At 40.7% G+C, this 23,652-nt stretch overlaps 1 protein-coding gene and 1 pseudogene across 1 annotated transcript; both read left to right on the top strand.

Annotated features, from left to right (window-relative positions):
• The first annotated feature begins 2,779 nt into the window (after nucleotides 1-2,779).
• On the top strand, nucleotides 2,780-3,626 carry LOC117258112 (protein phosphatase 1 regulatory subunit 3D-like; annotated as a pseudogene).
• A 1,881-nt stretch (nucleotides 3,627-5,507) lies between these two features.
• Nucleotides 5,508-23,101, top strand: sycp2 (synaptonemal complex protein 2). Its single transcript, XM_078170417.1, has 45 exons — nucleotides 5,508-5,511; nucleotides 6,541-6,575; nucleotides 6,658-6,798; nucleotides 6,887-7,018; nucleotides 7,114-7,218; nucleotides 7,303-7,327; nucleotides 7,797-7,882; nucleotides 7,991-8,085; nucleotides 8,183-8,217; nucleotides 8,311-8,453; nucleotides 8,599-8,651; nucleotides 8,916-8,961; nucleotides 9,234-9,338; nucleotides 9,452-9,512; nucleotides 9,983-10,131; nucleotides 10,268-10,342; nucleotides 10,684-10,764; nucleotides 11,225-11,333; nucleotides 11,844-11,992; nucleotides 12,098-12,166; nucleotides 12,333-12,396; nucleotides 12,506-12,551; nucleotides 12,661-12,740; nucleotides 12,901-13,334; nucleotides 13,427-13,554; nucleotides 13,662-13,698; nucleotides 13,787-13,857; nucleotides 14,277-14,334; nucleotides 14,502-14,667; nucleotides 14,796-14,860; nucleotides 14,939-15,121; nucleotides 15,316-15,483; nucleotides 15,815-15,937; nucleotides 16,187-16,340; nucleotides 16,883-17,190; nucleotides 18,128-18,418; nucleotides 18,576-18,627; nucleotides 18,828-18,953; nucleotides 19,437-19,630; nucleotides 21,032-21,126; nucleotides 21,468-21,567; nucleotides 21,687-21,745; nucleotides 22,192-22,270; nucleotides 22,595-22,651; nucleotides 22,861-23,101. The coding sequence occupies exons 1-45, from the start codon at nucleotides 5,508-5,510 to the stop codon at nucleotides 22,915-22,917; spliced, it is 4,893 nt and encodes a 1,630-aa protein (XP_078026543.1). The 3' UTR covers nucleotides 22,918-23,101.
• Nucleotides 23,102-23,652: the final 551 nt, after the last annotated feature.

Here is a 23,652-nt window from a genome sequence, read left to right as displayed (position 1 = left end):
CATTATTCCATGATTGAATTCCCAAGGACAAGAGGAAAAAAGGAAAAATGGGGAAGTGGAAAGGGAGGGTAGGGAGCAGGAACAAGCTGTTTTTACGGTTTGCTGAGAATGCAACATAAAATATATATATTCAAAAACACCAAATTAGAGAAAAAATATGATGTGGTCTGAGCATACATGTATATGCAAACACATAGACGTAAACCTTCGCAAGTGTCAGATATGTCAAATAGTATGTGAAAGTAAATGAGAATAACAACAGATACTCCATCTTGAAAAGCTCACAGCTAAGATCCCATTGGCTACTGAGCACGCTGTAAGCAATGCAGTTGAACATGTAAATTGCATGGTGTCTTCACTCCTGGGGGTAAAATTGCTCCTCACTGCTCACTGCACCCTGTATAATAACCCTCTGGATTCTCCCTGTTTCAGGGTTTGGGGGATACCTGTCAATCAAATCAAAGCCAGACAGAATACATTTACATAGTTACACTACATTGCAACATCTGAGAGACAGTGAAAAGAGATATTCCACAGAAAGGATCAGATTTTGACCAAAAATATGTGATATTATCAGATTTTATCATTTGGACTGATGCACACACATAATCACACTGATATTTCACTACGTCTATTGTCAGGAAGTGTTGATCAGCTGTAACCACGATTCATTAGAGAACTTATTTGACTTCAGTAATAACGTAGAGATTGGTGGAAGATTAAAAAAAAACAGGCCCAGGTTGATGAGATCTTCAAGTGGAGACACCCACCCAGAGGCCATAAATGGTACTGCACCTTATTGAACACTTCTTATTAAGAGAAAAATGTATATGATGACGACGATGGTATATTTAGGTTACAATATAAAGAGAATAAGAAGCACACACACACACATAACACCACAGAGCCCCTATGTCCAAACTAACAATAAATTCCTGACCTAAGAGGACACAGCTCAGACAATTAAACAACAATGACCAGTAATAAATAACAGAGAGAATAATAGAGATCATCTTGTGACAAGATCACACCAGATGTGATGCCAATTTGTGACTTGAAACAAATGTGGGTCAGGGGCGTAAATGGCACATTCCCTACTTCCTACCCCTCTACCTCTGGGGCCCTTGCCCAGACTACACACCTCTCCAAACGTGGCCTTCATTATGATCTGAGCTACACACCTGTAAAATTTTGTGATTGCATTTTGCATGGTGTTGACAAAATCTGTCCACAGACAGACAGATAAATAAACATTTGGTAAGGGTTAACTGCCCCTGTGATAGTTCCTGCTACCCTAGGTGTCTCCAAGACCACGTTGTGCCATGACACAAACAGACTCACATGGTGAAAACAATACCAGCTCTGCTGTTGTGGCTGGTAATTAAACAGCCTGACAGTAAAATGCAGAATAAAACCACCAAGGCAAAAAAACAAGAGCATCTATAAACAATAAAACTTGACAGCAGCTGCAGCCACAAACTCACAAATTAAAGCTGAAACAGAGCACCACAGTTTTTGCACAAAGTAGTGCACACTCACAGAAAACCCTATGTTGAGGCCCTCCCCTACAGTTAAGAATTTGTTATTATATTCACCTGTCTGGATGTCTTTTTGTGAATCTTGTGCACTGTGAAGTCCTCCACAATCTGCTACAGATTCAACGTCTCTGCTCAGTCATTTTCAAAGCATACGACTAGTATTTTCCCAGTATAACCAGTCCCACTGCACTCTTCAAAGCATTCCAACACATTTACCTGAATAAGGCCCTGCAGTCACAAACAGTAGAAAGGCCTCACACACCTCGTTGAAAGTAAAAGCCGTTCAATAAACACAGAAGTCACCTGCAGGATTCACAATGTTAGCATTTAGCATGTTAGCCACACCCAGAATGCACCTGCTGGTTTCAACATGAGTGTGTTTGATTCGCATCACTTAGCATGATGCTCGCTGAGTGGTGCGTTAAAGTAGTGATCAAATATGGTAGCTGCAACCTTCTATACCGAGATATAATAATGCTAATGCTAATGCTAACCATAAATCATAGTGATGTCATTCTTAATTTTATTGCCCGTATTACTGTAGACTACTGCTCATTAACTGTTAGTCCTGGCCCAGGTGTGACTTTAACCCTACACCTATCAACCTGATACTTGGCCAGTGAATGTACACACTATGTTTTGCGTGAGGCCAGCTAAACGCAGAGTGTCTCCTCTCTGCCATCGTGCAGCCACAGACACACTTCTCTGCTGCAGCTGCTGCTATATCTCCTTTTTCATCAGGACCTGTTTCATGACTGTAGCCTACAGCAGAGACTCCATATTGCACTGAAAAGCGCAAATCTAATTAATACCACTTTAAAGGTAGGATCTAAGTTAGGCTACACCCTGCAGCGTACTTACATGTTACAAACTTACACGTCATTTCTTTATATGGTGAGATGATGTCAATGTCAAATTTATGGAACCATATTAAAGGCAGTTTGAATAACAGCAAAAGTGTTTGAAGACAAAACAGAATAGGCTGTCTGCATTTAGGCACGTACTACCAGAGAGCACAGCCACTGTTTTCTGCCCGCCTGTTCCTGTTTTGTCATGTTTGCAACAAAATTGTTTGCAGCACATCATCATGCATTTTTAGGTAAAAAGAGAACACTAATGTTATTACTGGGTCATTGTGCTCTAGATAAGAGTATGTTTTGGGGTTGAATGTGACATAATATTAATAAATCATGCTTCAAAACTTCCTTTACAGGTGTGCAGGACAGCTGTTCTCACCTAACATGGATAAAGGGTGATTCATTGGACATGAGAGGATTTCTCTTGCAAAGGAGGAGGCGTCCAGCTCATGCAGCAGTGCCTCAAGACCCCATATGATTATTAACCTGACTCAAATACTTCAAGCTGACAATCCGAATGCAGTCAAGAAGCCAATTCCAAGAGTCTCTGTGCCAAAGGAACAATTGCAGTCTCTCTGTGAACCAATAAACCCATCGTCCGACAGTAGTCACACTCTCTGCCTTCCACCACACACAAGAAGAAGCAATGCAGAATACAATTTGTCGACTCTTTGGGGCTCAACCTGGAAGATGTCAAGCTTTTTAAATCTGGAGAGGATCCATTTATACCACATCATGTTGGCTTCATACTGCTGATGGATGCAGAGTTGGCAGATGGAAAGCATCTGGAGATATCATTGCCATACTTGAAACCAGTTTTTAATCAACAACCCGGTGACCAGGAAGGATTCCTGCATCGCCTCCATGCGCAGAAAGTGTCTCTGGAGAGTGTTGTGTTTTCATGAATTTGGACTTTGAGAAAGATGTCACAGCCCGCTATTCGTTTACAGACTGGAAGAGCTGCTCAGAAACTAAAGCTTCTTGGGTGTCCACCATCACCAAGACCTGGGAAGGAGGAGGGGGCCAGTTCAGTTGTGATACATTTCGTTTCCACCTGCCTGTTCCTCCATTCCTACACCCAGGGGCAGTGTTGCAGTTTGCCATCCGATACAGAGTCTGTGGGGCTGAATACTGGGACAACAATGATGGAGAGAATTATAAGTTAGTCTGCCATAACTACAAGCTCGCTGTGCCCAAAGAATGCGAGGACAGCATGGTGCACTTCATTTAAGATGATGACTAAAAAAAGGGTAGAAGAAACCAATTTAGAGCACTTTATGACCGTTGACAGCAAGACCTATTAAATATGAATAACTGCATTGTGAAGTAAAATGTGGATTTTGTTAGACTAACAAAGGATTTCTTTGACTCAAGTAAGATTCAAGACAAACTGTCAACTCTAGACAGACAGCGTCAGTGTGAACACTAATGCACTTCTAATGTACGCCAGCTTCAGTGCCACTGTTTGACTTTTGTGTTTTCTTCTTTAAAATTGCACTCTAATTGATTTTCCTGGTTATTTAAACAAATACTTTAAAGTAAGCACATCAAATGGAAGTGACACCAACTGAGTGTTACATGTTCAGCTTGTATTATAAAGTGTAACTTATATTCTTATTGAAAGCCAAAGTCCCACCTAATCGCTTGGCATCTTCTACTAGCTTTTTGTGACTCAATGGGTTTTCTTGTAGCTTTCTTTTTAATTAGGGACTGTTCTTTACTTATGATAGAGAGGGCATGGTGCAAAATAAGGGAGGCACATCAAATAATTTTTCTAGCCCTAGGGAGGGATGTATGTTTTTCTACTCTGGCTTGGCCAAGGGACATACCACTTTAAATGGTTGTATTTTGTATTTATTTGAAATACTCTCTGAACCTGCCAGCGTATGTATCATAGCAAGAAACCTCCAAAAACTTCCAACAGTTCTTGAATACATCATGTGCGATAAATGCCTCTGTCATCAAATCTGAACTTAAAATAGAGATATTTTATCAAAATCATTTTATCTGCATGTCTCATTTAAATTTTCACCAAAATAAACTATTTGCAACAGATCCTGGAAAAAGAATTTAATTCTGTGCTCCTGCATGCATGACAATAGTGAAACAAACAAAAAACAAAGCTTTTTACAGCTCATCAAAGAGTAAGTTTTTAAAATCTAATGATATGCCTACTTTCCGATATTACTTTGGTTGCTGCAGCTTGTGTGATGATGTGATTTGGAGATCTGCATTTTGCTTGAGTAATTAGCTGTTTGTTTTGGGGATAACTCTCCCTCCCTCTGTGCTATTCAATCATTACATTGGCTCCAAGTGGCAACTTCCAGGGCTGAAAATGAAGTCAACACAGAAATGCCCAAAACTGCAATTCATTGAATGGCCACTTGGGGGCGGCTCCAATACAGAGTAACCCTCTCCATAGACCCCCATGTTAAAAAGCTCAACTTTACAGCAGAAATAAACGTTTACAGTCTGGTACAAAAAATAGTTTTGGTTTTTATAGCTTAAGCCTATTTCCCCCTCCATGACATCTAAAAGGGGAGTGATTTTTTTTTTACAACTTGTTTACATTTTATTGAGGTTTAAAGTTAGGGTTAGGGTACTAGGGGGCCTAAAGTGTGCCAAGAAAATATCCACCACACTATTACACCACCAGCAGCAGCCTGAACTGTTGATACAAGGCAGGATGGAGTTATGCCTTCATGTTGTTCACACCAAATTCTGACCCATCCTACCAAGGTTGAATGAGTTGTTGGCTCAGCAATGGTCTTCTGCAGACTTAGGTTATAACAAGTGGTTATTGAAGTTACTGTTGCCTTTTTATCATTTCAAACCAGTCTCGTCATTCTCCTCTGACTTCTGGCATCAACAAGGCATTTTCACCCAAAAAACTGCAGCTCACTCGATATTTTCTCTTTTTCAGACCATCCTCTGTAAACCCTAGTGATGGTGCTGTCTGAAATTCCCAGTAGATCGGCAGTTTCTCAAATACTCAGACCAGTCTGTCTGGCACCAACAACCATGCCACATTCAAAGTCACTTAAATCACCTTTCTTCCCCATTCTGGTGCTTGAATTTCAGCAGGTTGTCTTGACCATGTGTACGAGCCTAAATGGGTGAGAGAAAAAGGAAGTCATACCCCAGCCAGTTTTACAAAACATTGTAAAACATAGTATTTTGTCTGTATTGTCAGCTAAATGGGAATAAAATATTGTTATCACCACATATTAAGTTGGCCACTATAACAAGAACAGCTCTCAGGGGTTGTCAGTGCTCCTGGGAAATGTAGTTGTTGATTACTGACAATAATTGTTGTGTCATAATTCTGAACATTGGGACTTTCTCTAATGTACTTTCCAGCAAATGAACAGATGTCTGCTTTAGATAAGAGACAGACAGAAACCCTGAGAGACAACTTTCATGTGACAGACAGAGTAAGTTTTATGACTGACGTTTAAAATAGTGGAGCAGAGAAGAGACTGGCGGCCATCGGGGGGCCCATCGTGCGCATGCGTAATGAGTGAAAATACTTCGCGCGTTTGACGTTGGACCTGTCAAACCGTTTATTGTCATGTTTCTGCGCAACATTTGACATCACGGTAAGTAAGTCAACGTTATAAAAATAATAACTTACAGTCGACTTTAGTAATGTAGTGCCTGGTAAACGCAAAGGTCGAAATAAGCATTAGCTAAGAGAAGGAACGTTAGCGAGCGTCAGCAGTAACGTTAGTTATGTTAAGCTAATGTTTTTCTCCGGAAGCCAACTATAGAGTGGTGAAACCATTAACGTGACTGGGTTAATATGTTAAACGCTAGTTAGCTATTAGTTGTTAAGCTTGTGTTAAACTTAGTTTACAGCCATAGTTTCATAAAGCGACAGACAAATGTGATAAGGTTAGCTATTCACTTGTTAGCTAACGTTAGCTAACAGTCAGTTAATGTTACAAATCAGCTCACTAAAGTTCACTCCGACTGAGCCAGTCAACGTGTAACGTCAACTGTCCATAGGGATAACGTTATTTATATTTATAATATTATTTACATGAAGTTTATTATTGTTAAAGAGCTTAAGGTTGGCAAGTTGATGTTTGCAAGTGACCATTAGACCTAACAGCCTTTTGAAGACAGCTGAGGCGAAGTTGCAGTAAAGCTGAAAATGGCCCCAGGACAGGACACTCAGGTGGGTATGCACATCTTTACCCAAGCTTATCAGGATTCCTTTGTTGTTGAAAAGCAAACTTATTAACCATTTTCATGTGCAGTTGGAGAAAGTCATTGATGAGGTGTTAAAGAGTGGGGCTGTCCAGCCACTGGATGTTTTCTTGCAAAGCAACATACATGAAGGGACCGTCATCAAATGTTCCCAACAGTTTCTCACCAAATTGGATAAACTTGTCAGCAGGGTAAGATGTAGCCCAGCAGACGTATAATGCCACAATGCTCTATTGTTTGTAATTCTAATGAAACCATATCTTTTTTTTTTTAACTTAGAATTTGGATCAAAAAGATGCAAAGTCAGCCAGTTTGGCTTTCGTCATCCTCTACAAGTGTGGGAAAAACCTGAAACTACCTGGTGGTTCCCAAGGACTGTCAGGAATAATAGCTCAAGGCCTGCTCAAAAAGATGAGTATACATCTCAATAAACAGGCACACAGTGTGTGAGTGCTGCATCAGTAAATGTACTTAGTCAGTTGTTGATTGAACCTGGTTTTGTGCACATGGTGCAGTGGTTTGAGAAATGCAGGCGACTGTGGATCGAGTGTGGCCCGCAGTGGGATGAGACCTTGTTCAACCTCTCTGAGGATTTCTTTGATGCCTTAATGGTGAGTTGATTTCTAATAATAAAATAATGCACCACTCATGTTAATGTCCATGTTATAAAGTGTTTTCTTTCCTCCCTGTTACAGGTGGTTCATGAAGCCTGCAAAGAGGGTTTGTTTTACATTTCTATTATTTATTTGTTTTTCATCCTCAGTGTGTGCGTTTTATCTCCAGTGACCCCTTTTTAGGACCCAAATGAAGTTTATTCCATAGTATTACTTGGGTCTGAAACACTTAAGATTGACGCCAGCAACATACAGAAACATTTCTTCAGTGTTAGGGTGTTATCTTTGTATTAATGGTGTAACAGAACCGTACGTATACATGTAGAGACTGATGAACAAGATGTGAAGTTATGGAATAACTTAGTACAAAAGATTACGCTGAAACTCTGAAGTAATTACACTTCACTATCAAATCAGATACTTTTTACTGACTAAACTACTGTTGGAACAGATTTAGGTGGAACATAATGAGCATTTATCATACAAAACTAGCTTCTTAAAACAACATCAACTTTCATGATGAATCTTATAAGAAAAAACTTTCACAATTGCAGCAACGTATGTTTTTTTTGCAGGAACTTACAAAATCACAGACTCCTTCCTGTACCCTGTTGGTCAGTTGGCAGTAGACCCCAGTATCTACATCCTGATCCAAAAAGAGGTTTGAAATGTTTTTAATAACCACTTTTAACCTCTACTTTGGAGCCGCATTAAAAACTGTGATTTGAGTGTTTGCTCATAAATTCACTTGCTAATAATGTTTTAACAGGCAATTCGCAAATTTAACTTACTTCTGGACAAAATCCCAGTGGAGCTCAAGAAAGAGAGGAAGATCCTATCATCACAGGAGGCCTCAGACATCATGTATGTTATGGTAGTTTCCTCATAGTAAGGATTATTGTTACTCATTTTGTTCTGGATCCACACACTCTTAAACTTTTTCTTGTTTATTACATTTAAGGATCAAGCTAGCTGGTCGGATAATGAAGGGTGGTGGTAAGTATCTTTTATGAATAGTATCATCTCATTTCACCAAGAATCATACATACCATAGACACAAAAATGTACAACACAGTTTGTTTGTGTCAGATTACGACTTGCAGACAGCCCTGGTGGAGGCATTGTGCAGAATGGCAGCTCCTGACCAGAGGAAGGAGCTGGCCTATCGGTGGTTCAGCATGGAGCATGTGGCCAGCGCCTTTGTCAAGATCAGTGATTCTGAGTTTGAGACGGTAAAAATGTCTGATTTGTACAAGTGCACCACCTTTGCCTCTCATTTACATGTACATGATTTGCACTACAGTGGTAATGTAGTGTAAAAACATTACAAGAGGAGTTCTGCTACATGGAATTTAATATAAATGTGTGTGATTTCAGGACTGTCGCAAATTTCTGAACTTGGTGAATGGGATGCAGGGAGACAGGAGAAGGTACACAAATACCATAACTCAGTGCCTCCCAAGACATGGTCTGGAGAACTCAAGGGGTCATTAGGGTCGCCACCCAAAAGAGGAATATTTTAGTGTAACTTTTACTGAAACTATTATTTCACACCCTTGACTCTATAGCACAATGAGAAAATGAATTAGAGTGGCATTATTTTTTCATTAAATTTTATAAATATTACCAGTATATGGGAGGGTCATTGTGATAGATACACATAACTGAATAACAATGTTTTCTCTGTAATATAGAGTGTACTCCTATCCTTGTTTGGAGGCTTATCTGGACAAGCATGAGGTCAGTATCGACAGGGTTTCTGTGGTTTAAAGAATAGGAGAAAATGTCAAATGATACAAAATAATAAATGCAGCTGTTGTCTGTCTCGAGTCCGACAGCACATTAGAGGCAATAATAGAGAACATTTCAAGATGCTTCTGCCTTTTTGGTACAATTAACTGTTCATTAAAGTGTTAGGATAGTTCATGTGAGCTAAAATGTCACAATTCATAATGTACTGCTATGTGTATCAAGGATTGTGTGTGCTCAAAGGATTTTGGTTTTGTTGTTAGCTGCTGATGCCTGCTGATGAGAACCTGGAAGAATTTTGGATCGACTTTAACCTTGACAGCCGCAGCATCTCCTTTTACTTCTCTTTTTCTGATGATGAAGCACAGGTACCTCACAGTCATTCATGAAAGTGAAAATCAAGAAGTGCAATAACTTACGTAATAAACAGTAGATGTATATTTGTTATAGCCTAATTTAGAGTGATATTCTCTTCATGTAGGAGGCCCAGTGGGAAACAGTATGTTTCAATGACAATGAAGTCCAAAGCTACACTGTAACAGGTAATTAGAGTACAAAGAGTACTGTATTTGTGTCTAGCATCTGAATCTGCAGATTAAAAAAAATAGCACTTGTCCATTAAACAAAAGGCATTTTGACGCATACATGACATTGACAGATTTAAGTTTCTGTAAAGACGTGTTATAGTGAGGAAACAAGGATAACAGATTAATCAAAAACAATACATTTCAGGGAGATAATACCTTCTTTTGATGTGCATGTGACTGGCTATGTCTTTTCTAAATATTTTTTATTGTGGCTTTTTGCCTTTATGAGATAGGACAGTCTAAGTGTTAAGGGTTGAGAGACAGGGGATGACATGCAGTGAGGGGCCGCTGCAGCAAGAACATTGCCTTTGTTGATGGGATGCCTGCTCTACCCATTAAGCCAGCAGGCACTCCCTATGTCCATTAAGTAATTGCTTGTGTGTTTGTGTGTGTAACTATAATACATGATGGTTTTTTTTCTCCAGAGGAGGGCAAGAGGAAAGTCTTGCAGATAAAGTTGTCACAGGTTGTGATCGTGGGTGCGGTGGAAGGAACGAGTGTTACCATCCACTTCAGCTCCTCCCTGGACATCCTGCAGGCTGCTCGTAAAGTCTATGGACACAGCAAAAACAAAGTGGGTCATGACTTATTCACTCAAACCTCGTCAGCCACAGTGTTTGCAGGAATATTTTGTTTTAAATATTTTAAAGTCTAAAGTGTGTTCATAATAAATGTGGCAGTTTGCATTAATAAGCGTCTCTTTCTGTCAGGGCTTTGTAGGGAAGACGAGCACATCTGTAGCGAAGACTATAGTTAAAATTGCAGGGAAAGATAACATCTCCCAGGTACACAAATATCATGCTGTCACAAGACAGCTGTGATGTGATAAAGGTGGTCATTACTAATGTCAAAATGTGTAAAACTAGACGGTTAGGGCAGCTGCCTATTTAAGGATGGGACTGGCTCATTTTTGAGATTAGTTTGGTTTGAATTGTCAGGATACAGAGTTAAAGTTACGTGCAGTAAATGAGATATGGCTACAGACAAAAGAAAAATGGTGCGGCTGGTGTTTGGCTTACATTGATGTGACATTGTATCAGTGCTTTTAACATTTTGAAAAAGCAGTAAAATAGATCAAATCAGCATGACAGCTTCGAAACATTTGTGTGTGTTTCTCTCCATGCAGGTTGTTCCAGAGAGTCAGATGTCCCTTGGTGAAAGTGAGAAAAACACTGCACCTTACCTTCTACCTGCCCCGTCTGCACCTGCACGGGTGAAAGAGATTTGTACTTGCATTTATTGTATATTAGATGTGTAACAGTTAAGTGTACTTAAAAATGCATAGGTTTGTCAGTGACGGCCATCTTTGACAGTTCAGTGAGCTCATTAACATACTAATTTGGCTCTCCTGGTTTGTTATCAAGTGTAATTGTTTGTTGCTGTGTTGTGAAAATATTCACCTGATACTTGGATCTTGAACTAAAATGCCTTAAAAACTCGCAGCCATGGCCAGTAGGGGGTGTAGAGAGCAAGGGAACCAATCATGTCAGGGTCAAGCCTTTTGATGATCTGTTGACATTGAAGACAATAGAATTGGCAGCATAATTTCTATATCCTGTACTGAAAACCCCCAAAACTTTTGCACAGTGCAGTATCACATTTAAATTAACCATTTACAGAGGCAACAGAAGGATTCACAGAAATACTCATTTTAATTTTCCATCCAGATGGTGACCCCAACCAGGATGAGGATTTCAGAGTCGACCACCTTCATCAGCAGCAGTGGAGGAGGAAGTGTGCATTGTGCCAGTTCCCTCGCTGCTGTTATGTCATCAAGTAGGAAGAAGTTATCAGAATTTAAATCCTTAAAAGATATAAAATGTACTCAAAACAGTTTAAAGATTTAGCTTATTTTCAATGGTATCACAGATGTGTTTGTGCTGCATTTTTAATGTTTATTTGTTTACGTATTTCCATATTTGATGATTGTAGGGTTAAAAGTACAACATGCATACACCTATTATGCCTGTTTTGTATTTAATTATCTTTAAAAATCTCTTTTGTTCTATGTTTCTTAATGCAGGGCTTCCTGAGCCTTTTTATGTCAAGGACAGATTAGCGGTGTTCAGGGAAACCTGTAGTTGGGAAGGACACAGGATAGACTCTATTAGGTCACGTAGTGAGAGAAAAAAAATTAGTTTGATGTCAATAAATGAAACTAAATTAGATTTTACTTGTTCTTTCTTACATTCTTATTGTTCACAGAGATTCAAAGATTAAAGCAAGGCATGTTGATTGAGCTCTCAGCTGTAATGTATTCTCTTCTTTCCCCTTTAGACACTTCAGCCAAGGGTAAGGGGAAGCCGTCTCTGGAGATGGTTCGTACAAGTGACAGGCAAGGTGAACATTACTTGGGAGAGCTAAGGACAACTGCAAAGACCTGGAGTAATGGCACAACACCTAACAGCACAATAGCACGTGACATGACAAAGCAGGTATGACACATACTGAATATACTTAATATAAAGTCAGCAAGCCCAGAATATGACATCACAGTATGTAAAATGTGATTTTGATTAATTTTATGGTGTGTGTCTCAGAGTGCTACATCTCTACAAAGCACAGCTTCCAAACTGTCCAATAAGAATAAGGTCGGCAAACACAAAAAGGTATAATGCCCAAATTATTATGTTTATATATAAAGTTAAGCCATGTGTTTTCTACTATTGCACACACAGGTATGAGGGTGTGATGCAAATTTTGAATCTGCTTCAAAGTCGTATTTACACAACACGTATCATTCTGTTGCACCTGTCGTCTCTGCTTGTCGTACAGAATGTACCACTGGCAAAAGCAGCAGATGTGGTTCCAGCTGGACAGGGAGAGGAACAGTCTCTGGGTATTGTATCACTATAGTGACTCACTGTACACTTAAGCTCAACCTGAAAGTACAGCTACATTGTAATTCTTAAGACTCTTGAACCCACCACTGATATTTTTACTTACAGAGTCCAGTTTTGTGCCTGACACCCAACCCAAAACTGGGAGAAACATGTAAGCACTGTGAAGAATCTGCTGCCATTAGAGCAGCCAATGCTCTGATTGTTAATGCTGTGAGTTTGTGTTGATACAGTATGTGTCTATATCTTTGTTCAAACTGCAGATCTATGAACTGGAGCAAACTGTCAGTTTCTGAAATGCTAATGATGCCCACACAGAAAATCAGTTCTCTTCCAAGACCTGGTGAGCAAAGAAGTCATCAAATATCGTTACTATCTTTCAGACGTCACTAAATGTTTTGTATATTAAAGACTAGTAACACGGACAGAGCCTGGCTAGTTGAAAAAACTAATGTCATCAAACTTATATTTTGTTTCTACATTAAATTACTTCTTCTCTTTAGAGTCTCAGTCAAGTTTGGCAGGACAACAGGAGAGCCTGTCCTCAGCACAGACATCGTCAGTTGCAGGCTCGAGCTCAATCAGCCAAAAGCAACTTCACATAGAACTCACCCAGCGCCTGCAGCAGGTCCTCAGAGAGAGGAACCAAGATCCGGCACCTCAGGAGCCATCTGCACGCCACAGAAACATGTCTGACATCAGAGAGGACTCTAAAGGCAGAAGCTCTGTGGATCAGTGTGCTGCAAAACTGTGTTCTCCCAAAAAGCAGCAGGCCCAGAGGAATGGCCTGACCAAAGGGAAGAGTAAACGGCAGATGTCACTGGAGACAGATGCAGTCAAAGCTCCAGCCAAGGCCTCCACAGCTAAAGCTCCACAGAAGGGAACACCACAGAAAGGGAAGGCTGACACTAACAGGAACCTTTCAAGCAAAGAGAAGGTATGAAATCTGCAAGCTTAAGGCATGTTACTAATTTAAGGTTATAAATGTTGTATATTGTGATTCTCACACCTTCTATTGTTTCTGTGCAGAGAGATGCAGAGGTTGCAGGCAGCATGGTGAAGCTCATCTCTAGCCGCTATGACAGTAACACCAAATCCACAGCAAAAGATACTGCAGACACAATCCCTCAGAGCTGGATTCCTCCTCTTGTCAACAGGTATACACACAGATGATTGTAGGGCTACATTGTGTTGTACTGTAGTAAAGGAACTAATGTCATTGCTAGCATAGCTGTGCAGCTTATTGACCGTGTGTTTGTTTTAGGCCGATCTTCAATATGGACTGGTTATCAACCTCTAAAGTAAGTCATTGTTACTATGTGGTGAGGAGCAAGTTTAAGTTACTTTTCTTCTGCTTGATTTTTTAAATAACATCTTTATCTGCTGTAGAGAGAAGTATCTGGAGCTGTAAGCATCATGAAATCTTACAGTAAAACCACAACAAACTCTACGAGGCAGAGGTGATATAATTCAGTTAAAACATTTGAGGTCAATTTGGATATATTAGTGGCTTTCAGTGCATTTTAGGAAGCATTTATTGTCTTTTTTTCTGTTGTACAGAAAAGATGTTTTTGCATTTAACTTTGATGCATCATTGAGCGCTGGGGTAAATATTTCTAATTACTAATAACTAATGTTATTTTATATCTTGATACCTTATACATGGATACTCAGTATGCCATAATAGTATTTTAAGTCTGTTTAATTGCTCTTTAGGGAAAGAACAAAACCTTCACTAACACTTCTGCCACATCAAACAGGTTGGTCTGACAGCTGAAAATCGCCTGTGTACTGTTGAGAAATGTAACCTTTGAAACAGTAACATTTTATTAAGGTTTATATTAAAAACTAGTTTCATATCTCCTGTATTGTTTTACAGTGCCATCCACGACTCCTCAGCACTCAGCACAACCAAGAAAGGACAACCTGTGGCAAAAGTATACCTTCATTGCACTGCATATGTCTGGAAAAAATAATGAAAGCCTACTTTTCAAAAGTCATGGTTTGTGCTTAACTGGGAAAGAATTATGCAGTCCAGCCAATAAACAACCTCTTTCTTTCTTTCTTTCTTTCTTTCTTTCTTTCACCTCCTTGTGTGTTGCAGGAGAAGCGGTATGTGAAGAGGCATCTGTTCAGTGACACAGACACAGACTGTGTCACGACAGATGTCAGCTGGTTGAGGGAATCAAGCAGGAAACCCAAACCCAAAGTTACCAAATACTCCAGGCAGGCGCCCATCAAGCCCAAAGCTGTGTCACCTCATACTTCATGTAGGCCATTAAAGCCACACATTCATGCTGCTCACAATCTGGAATTCATTACATGAGGACTGAATGTCGATACAGTCATCTGAAGACATTATATTTCTATAAACATGCTGGGCTTTCTTTTATTACAGATGAATTTCCAGGTGTACCCCCACCCTCTCAAAAACCTGTAAAGGACAATACCAAACCCAGTAAGGTAAGGCAGTAATGTGCTTCTAGCCTACGATGCACTATCCCTGTCAGCCACAGTGTGTCATTGTTGTTTAATCTGTAGAAGCCTGATGTGAAGAAGAGAATGGAGCAGCCAAATAAGACAGTGAAGCCAGCAGTAGAGCCAAAGAGACCACATGCAGCAGGCAGGAGGCCCCAGAGAACTGCAGCCACCTTTATCAAAAGCTACAGGGAGACAGACACTGATGACAGCCAGTCAGAACCAGAGGAGCCTCCTGTTTCCAAGGTAAAATACTTTCCTATATCTTATGTCGCTTTGTCCTCCAGTTATTGCTCTTATTGTGTATGCAAATGTATATAGAACAATGTGTGTCCTAATGGGAATATTTTATCTCCAATATCCATTTGAATTCAAAAAATGGCAGTCATTTATTGTGCTGTTGGACTAAAATCACACTGTCTTTGTCTGCATAATAATAGCACTCCTCCACTCATCATCTGGAGAAAGCTGAGAAACCTCATGAGGCTGCTCAAGTGACAAAGAAAAACACTGCCAGCAAACAACCAACCAGAAGTTATCTGGAGATAGACAGCAACTGTCATAGCAACGGGGCAGAGTTGGAGTCAGAGCAGCCACGTTTCTCCAAGGTAGAGGTCACTGTGTTTACATCTCATGTATCCATATCTCCACATGCTAACAATTTATGTGACTTTGGTACGGACGTTTTAATGAGGTAACAAGCTAGTAAGTGGGTGGGTATGTATTAGTTAGCATCAAATAAAAAAATGTGAATACAACTACATTAGAGCTCACAGTGAACTCCACAGATGGATGCAGTTGTTGTGCAAGCATCATACAGTGTTTTTAGAGCTACTGTTTCTGAAACAAAATTACACTCAGCTCGTTGACAGTCTGTTACAGAAAAGTTGTAGCCTGTTACAGAAATATTTAAGTCCTTTTCTGTTTGTCTGCCAACAGAAATATTTTGTAGGCCAGCAGGGGAAGAGTGAGAAGACCAGTTTAGAGGTGCCAGAGGTAAAGAAGGGAAAGAACACCTCCTCTGAGCAATCCACAGATCTGAGAAAGCCATCTGGTCTCAAGGTGGGAGCCCAGACCTCTATTCAGGTCATTCCAGCTTACCTTTTGAACAGTGTTAGGCTTTGTGAGGTAACATTTAACATAACATACCTAGATAGAGCCTACTGTATATTATTCAAAATAAGGAGGCGAAAAAATGTCAAGATGTTTCTTTTTAGCTGTATTAAGCTGCGATTGGCCAGTGGCCTTGAATGTGAATATTCACATTGTGGTCCAGACTGTTGATCATCAAGAAGCACTGTGTTTCAGCAGCAGAGGCCTGAGAATGTTCTCCCAGAAACTTCCAGAAAGTTGAGTAAGAAACATGTCGTCCCTGCTCGAGAACAGATGAATGGATTGAAGGATTCCTGGGCTGCCCGCCAGACCTCTTTCTGTCCGTCCCCTCCTTTGATCGAGAGGATGAGATGTAAGACTGGAAAGCCACTCACCAGCTCTTAGATAACAGTCACATGACTTTTTTTTGACATCAGTTAATGTTTCACAGTCGGTGAAATGGTTTGTTAATTCAATTACGCTGGCCTCACGGTGTGTTACCTAAGAGCCCTTTGACGCAGTTGAAATTTGTTTTCCCATCATTGAAAAGATTGTTCAGGAAGATAATGTTTGATTTTCACTTACTGTAGAGACACTGCAGGTTTATTTAACTAGCTCAAAAGCACATCAAAGATCTGCCTTTTGAGATTATTATTATGCAAAGTGTCACTTATGAGATATTTTGTACAAACCCTTGTGAAACTATACAAAGTGTGTATTAATCCATGTTTGCATTAGATACATTTTCACTTTCACCTTCATGCAGAAAGTTTTAAAAGTGTTGATCCTATTGCTCCCCAACCTATTAACTGTAAACTGATATGTAGAAAAGCATGTATATATTGACCTTCTGCTCTCTGTGCAACTTTTGAAGCCAGCTGTTTTAACACTTGTATTTATTTTGGACCCTCACAGCTGCCCCGATGTCACCTCCAACCTTGGGTTTGACCTGCTCCCCTCTCCTCACCCCGCGGGGATCCCCACTCCCTGCCTCTCCCGACCCTCCCAGCGAGGACACCCCCTCGCCAATCCCGCTGCTATCCAAACCTCACTGTACAGTCAGCAGTAAAGGAAACTGCAGGCCCTCCTCTTTCTACAGTGCAGAGAAGAAGCGCAGCACATCCAAGACTCAGTCCGTCCAGTCTGGCCCCTCTCTGCCTTCACTGACCCCTGTTGGTCGAACTTCTGCACCAGGGGCTCCCATTGGACGTAGTGCAGCAGAGGTAAAACAGCATCTCTCTGACACTGTATGTACGTCTCATGGATTCTGTGTTACAGGTTACAATCACATTAACATACCACATTGCCTTCACCCCACTAATTCATACAGTATCTGGGCAGTGTAGCTGGGAATATGTTAAAGTAGTCGCTTTATTATCTTTAAGATGTTTAACTACTCACCTCAGAGTCTTCATCAGTTCTGATGACCTGTAGGGAGTTCTCTGGCATTTAACATCTTCCAGTGATTCAAACACCTTTACACTACATGGAAGTTATTGACATCACTCCACAGTCACATGAGAATCACTAGAGTGGAATGGAGGTGTGAATTATTAGATGACTGAAGGCCTTCATAATGAGTAACCTAGAATTTAAGGTAGTAGGTCTGTGACCTAAACATGGCTGGTTGAAAATCTCAGACCAGCTGAGAAAACATGGGCTGAGACAGTAAAGAAGCAGCATCTCCCTCTGTAAACAATCATTTTTGAGTTTTGAGGTTCTCTCTTTAAGCACTTTGGTTACACTGAATCTCAAAGTGCCCAACCCTCAACTGCTAACAGAGGACTGAGATTATCCCAAGCCTTTCTCAGGGGTAAATGTGTGTAACCATGAGTCTGAAGTGGCCATTTGAGAGATTCAACTTTTCCTGATAAATACATCTCATACTTACACAGAAAATGTTGGAATAGCACACCATGATCTGAAGGATTAAACAGCATGATTGAAATGACCTATTTAAGTCCAAGCAGAGCAGATAATAGCGCTGCAACACTTCATCTGTGCCTCTTAATGCATTGTTGAAAATGTCTATCTCTCCACTGTCCCTGATCCATGACAGACATGGTGAATATATAACCACTAAATGAGGAGCCATATTTCTTCTTGCCCATCATTTTCTCATCACTTTCTGTCCCTCTCCATTCTTTTATTTGTGTCCAGATAAGTCCAGTCCAGCAGGGTCTACCCTCCACACCTCCATCTCCTTTGTCTCCGTCCACTCGACACCTGTTGACATCCACACTCCTCGAGCTGGACAAGCCTTCCATGCCCTCTCCTCCTCAGTCTCCTATCCCTGAAGATACCACCAACTATGGGAACTGCCATGACTTTAGTAAGGTGTCTTCAGTGTCCTGGGTTTCACAGAGCCAGTCGTCTTCTAAGTCGTCAGTGCTCAGTAGCAGAGTAAAGGACAGCCACACTGCTAACCCGGCTGTGTCTCATAAAACAGAGGTAGGGCTTCACCACAAACACACCACCATGTTTTATGAGAAACTGACTATAATTGGATGGGTAGATGCACTGACAAAACATCAACTGAATTATTGTGATTTTAAAACAGCTGTTGCAATCAAACAAGTGACTAATGCATTACTGTCCATCCTGACAGAAAACACCATCTTCAGACCAAAACTCGAAGTCTGATAAGCTTCATATCTCAGGTAAAAGATCTTCTGTGTTCAGCTTGGTTGTTGAAAAGTGCTACAATCTCACCCTGTAGCTAGGCCCCATTTACAACATTTCATCTATTGTAATTCCCTCCGATGGTGGTCAAACCCCTGATCTGTTTTAGAGGAAGTCCCTGTGTTAAGAAACAGTTGTATGCTGGGTAATGTATTGTAACTGCTGGTTGTTCTTACAGGACCCAGTCGCAAGCGCCACATCTCATCCAGTAATTCTGAGGAAGATGAGAAGGAAGAGAGGAAGAAAAGCAAGATGAGAGGACAGCGTTCTCCTCGGTTGAAACCAAGAAAGTTGTTCAAGTCCTGTAAGTTTTCATCACTGCTAAGTAAACTAGTTGTCACTTCAATCTGGAAAAACATCTATTGAGAAATCAGTGTCTCTCTTGCAGAGAAATGCACATGGCACCCTGAAAAACATCTACATAAATCACACACAAGTATGATGAATGTCACCATGTTTTCTGACAACACGAGGAATGTGTGCCATCAATTCATTAACCAACCAAACTTTTTGGTTTGATTTTATTTTTGAGATACTCTGTAATTAAGTTCAGTTACTTACATACTATATGCTACGCAGTTAACACAACACTTAGACAAAGTGTTAGGTTCTAAAACTTGACCACCTTTACTAGTTTTACCTTGAATATCAGCTATGACTCCTACGTGAGATAAGTTGGGGTAAAAAAAGGGATGAGTTTTGGGAAAAAAACTATTTGCAGCCTGTATAATTTACATAAATGTTTTTGGGATGTTAATGGATCAGTGAGACTGTCTGTTACCCTCAGTTGCTGAGGTGTCTGCTGAGGGTGAGCTAAGTCAAGTGATATCTTCGTCCCACACGATGAGCTCCAGTCACTGGGAGGCTGAAGTGGGGGATGGAGACATGGACTTGGATGAAGATTTCAAGGTGCCAAAAATTGCCGTAAACCCGAGTAACCTGTGCCAGCAATTCAGATCTGAGCTGAAAAAGAAGTTTCAGGTTGGACACACACACACACACACACACACACACATATGCAGCGACACACATTTATATAGTCAACAGGGAGAGAGAATGAGCAGCAGTTATTTTATTACTGACACACCACTTTATGTAGTTTCCTTCATTTGCAGAATGAAAATAATGTGCATTTTTTACAGACCCTTTTAGGGCCAACGTCAAAATGCCGTCAGTTTGTTAGCTGGAGGCAAAACACAACTCATCACCACAGGGCTGTAGGCTACATAGGAGTCTTAAAATGTAGTCTTGTTGTGTTACTGGGTGCTAGAAGAGGAGTCACAGCTCAAAATATAAATTTGAGGGGCGTAAGTAGCTTAGTAGATAGCGCCGGCGCCCCATGTATAGAGGCGATGCCTTGCTGCAGCAGTCGCAAGCTCGACTCCGGCTTGCAACCCTTTGCTGCATGTCGTCCCCCCACTCTCTCTCTCCCCACTTCACACTCTTCACTCTGTTCTGTCCATTAAAGGTGAAAAAGCCCCAAAAAATAATCTTAAAAAAAATATATATATATACATATATATATATATATATATATATACACACACACACACACACACACACACACATATATTTGAACATGTACCAGCCAACACTGCCGGTCAACAAAAGCGTTCTCCGTACTGCTAACATTTCTCTGCACATTAGCTAACGTTAGCTTCAATGTCAAACCAAACTGGAGGAAACCGTTCAGGTGTTGTCCTTTAGAAATCCCGTCAGATCATCATCCACTGAGTGACAGCATATTTACTTATTCAAGTCACACTTGCGGTCCGGGACAGTGAGTGACCTGACATGGTGCGTTCGTAAATTCAGTCTGACGCTCAACCCTAAAATAAGAGCCCTGAAACTCAGCTTTATATTTCTATATGAATTGACAAGCAGTTAAGTTAATCACAAATGAACTCCATTCAGCACTCTGCTGCTCCGTCTCCCCAGACAGAATGCAGAGAGTGCTCTCTGTCCCTCTGGATAACTGAATGGTACATACTGACAGTGCTCTGAATTTACAAACAGTCCAGTTTGTACCAGAGTGCACTCCGGCACCTGGAATGTGTATTTCTGAATGCACCACTTGTATCATCTTCCTCCGTTGTCTAAAACAAGCCTAAAGAACTTGCTAGCTAGCGCTGACTAATGTCTGTGGAGAATTGTTTTGCCTCCAGCTAAGCCCCGCCCACCAAAAAACTTCATATTGTTTACTAACAGTAAAAGGGTCTATTAAGTATTATGACCATGTGTGTCTGAGAAAGCTGTGACTAAGTTTTGAATCATACAACTTTTATTGTGAATCTCGTCAGCTCTCTTTCCATAGTTTTGAAATGTTGTTAAATGATAGTCGAACTAACTGAACCATTATTTGTTAAATGTGTTTGTTGTCAGAGCCGTCATAACATGGTGGAGGTTTACAACAAGCAGTCTTTGAAGACTGTCCAGCAACATGTCTCCTCCTTCAACATGCAAGTAACCAAATACAGGTCAGTTTGTGTGTAGTTAGTGTTGTAAACAACCAATGCTTTGAGATGGCTGTCAGAGATGATAGACGTAATATCACATTATCCCATCTGAGGTGTAACAGGTGGCGTGTGTCACATGTTTCATTTCCAAATCGTCTAGAAAAGAGGATTAGCATACCTGTTACCACTGGTTCCAGTTGGGCGCAAGAAGTCGCGCCCATAGTTCATGCAACAGATCATGGGAGCTAGGAATAAAGTGGATAAAGTAAACAAGCCTTCCAAGGGCAATTGGGCAATCCTTACTGTTGCCATTGTCTTCATGTTAGATTTCCAGAACACTAGTTAATTCTCTCTCTGTTCAGGACTCAGAAGCTTGGACAGGTTCAGAAGGTCCTCTTGGAAGAGATCCGCAAACTGGAGCAGGGCGACACAGTGCTGAAAAACATGGAGAAAGACCTGAGTGTATGCTACGACTCTCTCAAACTAATGTCACATGAGACCGTCACTTAATATGATGTGTTCTTGATACTGATTTGACCAGTTTCTGATCAGTGTTCGGTCTCTGTTCTCCTCTCTTACAGATGTACTGGAAAAAGCAGATTGTGGCTTTCCATTCTTACAAGGAACAGGAAACCATGAGGTGAACTTCAGGCCTGTGTGTGTGTTAGTACTGAAAGAGACATATTGTTAGTCTGATGCTGATTTCCTGCCACACTCTGATCAGTGCAGCTCCCACAGGCTTTAAACCCAAATACTGTGCAAAAGGTTGAATAACACACTTGTTTATTTGGTGGAACATGGATTAAAAAGCTCTGAAAATAAGTTCCTCCTCAGGCTTATCATCATAAGCTAGATATGCACCCTGAGCTGTTCTTTGAGAGGATGTGTCCAGTGTTTCTTCATATGACTGAGCCGAGTTCACAGATGATTACTCAGCAAGCCTTTTTTTAAAAGAACCAATACATTTAATGTTTATCAGTGTTCCTCTTTAACCAGCAGTACATTCACAGTTGTCCTTTACCTTGGGAATGTGTCCTCGGCTCTCCGTCCTTTGGCTGTGTGACTGTCTTGTTTTCTTCCTTCCAGAAATGAGAGCCTGAAGAAAGCCCTCCAGAGTAACATGTGTCACAGCTTGGAGCATGAGGAGAGATTATTCACTTCCCAGGTGTGATCCTCAGGCCTAAACTTCACAGCTGATATCTGATATGTGCTCCACTGTGTTGCCCAAGTTTTAGACCTGTAATTATTGTGTAAATCCAGAGCTCCGGTGGCTTTAGATGAAGATTATTCATTCACAGTTTGTTTATTTAAATAGAGCGTGTCACCTCTGCCTGTCAACCTGTCTGTCCAATGATTTTTGCTGAGTGGCCACAGTAGCATTTTGCTTATCTCATTGTCTCATGTGTCAACTCATGCCATGCTCGTCCTGACTCTGTCATACTCTATGTTACCGCCCCTACAACCCCGCTGCTCTGCCTGCTGCTCTCAGATGTGCCTGATGAGAAAAGACATGAAGTCAGTTCAGGACAGACTCCTCAGTGAGATGGTGAGTAGACGCCACACAGGTGGCCCTTCAGCGTGGGTCAGAGCACAACAACTAGGCCGGCTTTCATTATGTGTCCTTCACTCTGTCAGCACAACAGGGCTCGTTTGAAAATTCAGTCCTTGCAGAGTTTATGACTCAGATGATGTTGTGTCCTGTTTTAATGAAGTGTCTTTCATGAATGTTTCTTTGTGCTTGTGTACCTTTTGTAGCAAGAGGGGGAGATCCAGAGTGTGAAGAGAGGTCTGCACGCCTTGTTTTTCCCCTGATGGAGCCGGGTTTAGAGTTCAACAGGTGCAGCCAGAGTTCTCCACACTATGATAAAGGTGTTCACCTCACCACATGATGCACACTGAGCTGTGGACTTCAGCTGTGCTGGTTTCATTTCAAAGTGTTGATTGTTCCAGGATCTTCTTTTATTATATGTGGGTGTGTTTGGTTTATTCTCATGTGTTGTTGCTATTTATGTTTTTAATAGAAATATTTACTATTACCAATACTTTTTAGTGTTATTTGAAAGTAAGTTAATGTAATAAACTTTTTTGGTTCTGTGATATTTTTAATACAAATTCCTGATGAATTTTTGTAAGTTAATGGAAAACTATTTAAAATGTTAAATTATCAATTGTTTTTAAATTCCTCTTTAACCTGATTCTTTATTGAAAATAAAACAGTTTAAAAAATGAGAGATGCCATTCTTAAAAAAAAGACCTTGTATTTTGAAGACAAGTAGTGCTTACAAAGGTATTTCTCTTCTCAGTGAAGACATTGACGGTCCCATTCAGATTGACATACTGTATGTACAGTTAATATCAATGACAAGATTGTTTTTTTTCCTCCGCTCTCAACCTGAGAGTCAGAAGCTCCACCAGAGTCCTCTTCCAGCAGCCAGCTTCCATGTGCCGACGTTCAGTAGTCTCCAGGACACACTGCCGCAAACATTACCGTCATCTTCTCTCCCACACCCTGTGCCCTCACACAGATGATATGATAGTCGAGGGTGC

This window comes from Epinephelus lanceolatus, chromosome 8 (assembly GCF_041903045.1).
Source record: "Epinephelus lanceolatus isolate andai-2023 chromosome 8, ASM4190304v1, whole genome shotgun sequence".
In the NCBI taxonomy this organism is placed as follows: Eukaryota; Metazoa; Chordata; class Actinopteri; order Perciformes; family Serranidae; genus Epinephelus; species Epinephelus lanceolatus.
Note: the sequence above shows the minus strand (reverse complement) of the source record. Positions and strands in the feature narration are given on the sequence as shown.

What these genes read in the sequence shown, in the direction of transcription:
- sycp2 (XM_078170417.1), top strand. An exon ending in GGAAAGATAACATCTCCCAG is followed by an intron (nt 10,343 to 10,683) that starts GTACACAAATAT and finishes CTCTCCATGCAG; the next exon opens with GTTGTTCCAGAGAGTCAGAT. An exon ending in GAAAGCCATCTGGTCTCAAG is followed by an intron (nt 15,938 to 16,186) that starts GTGGGAGCCCAG and finishes GTGTTTCAGCAG; the next exon opens with CAGAGGCCTGAGAATGTTCT.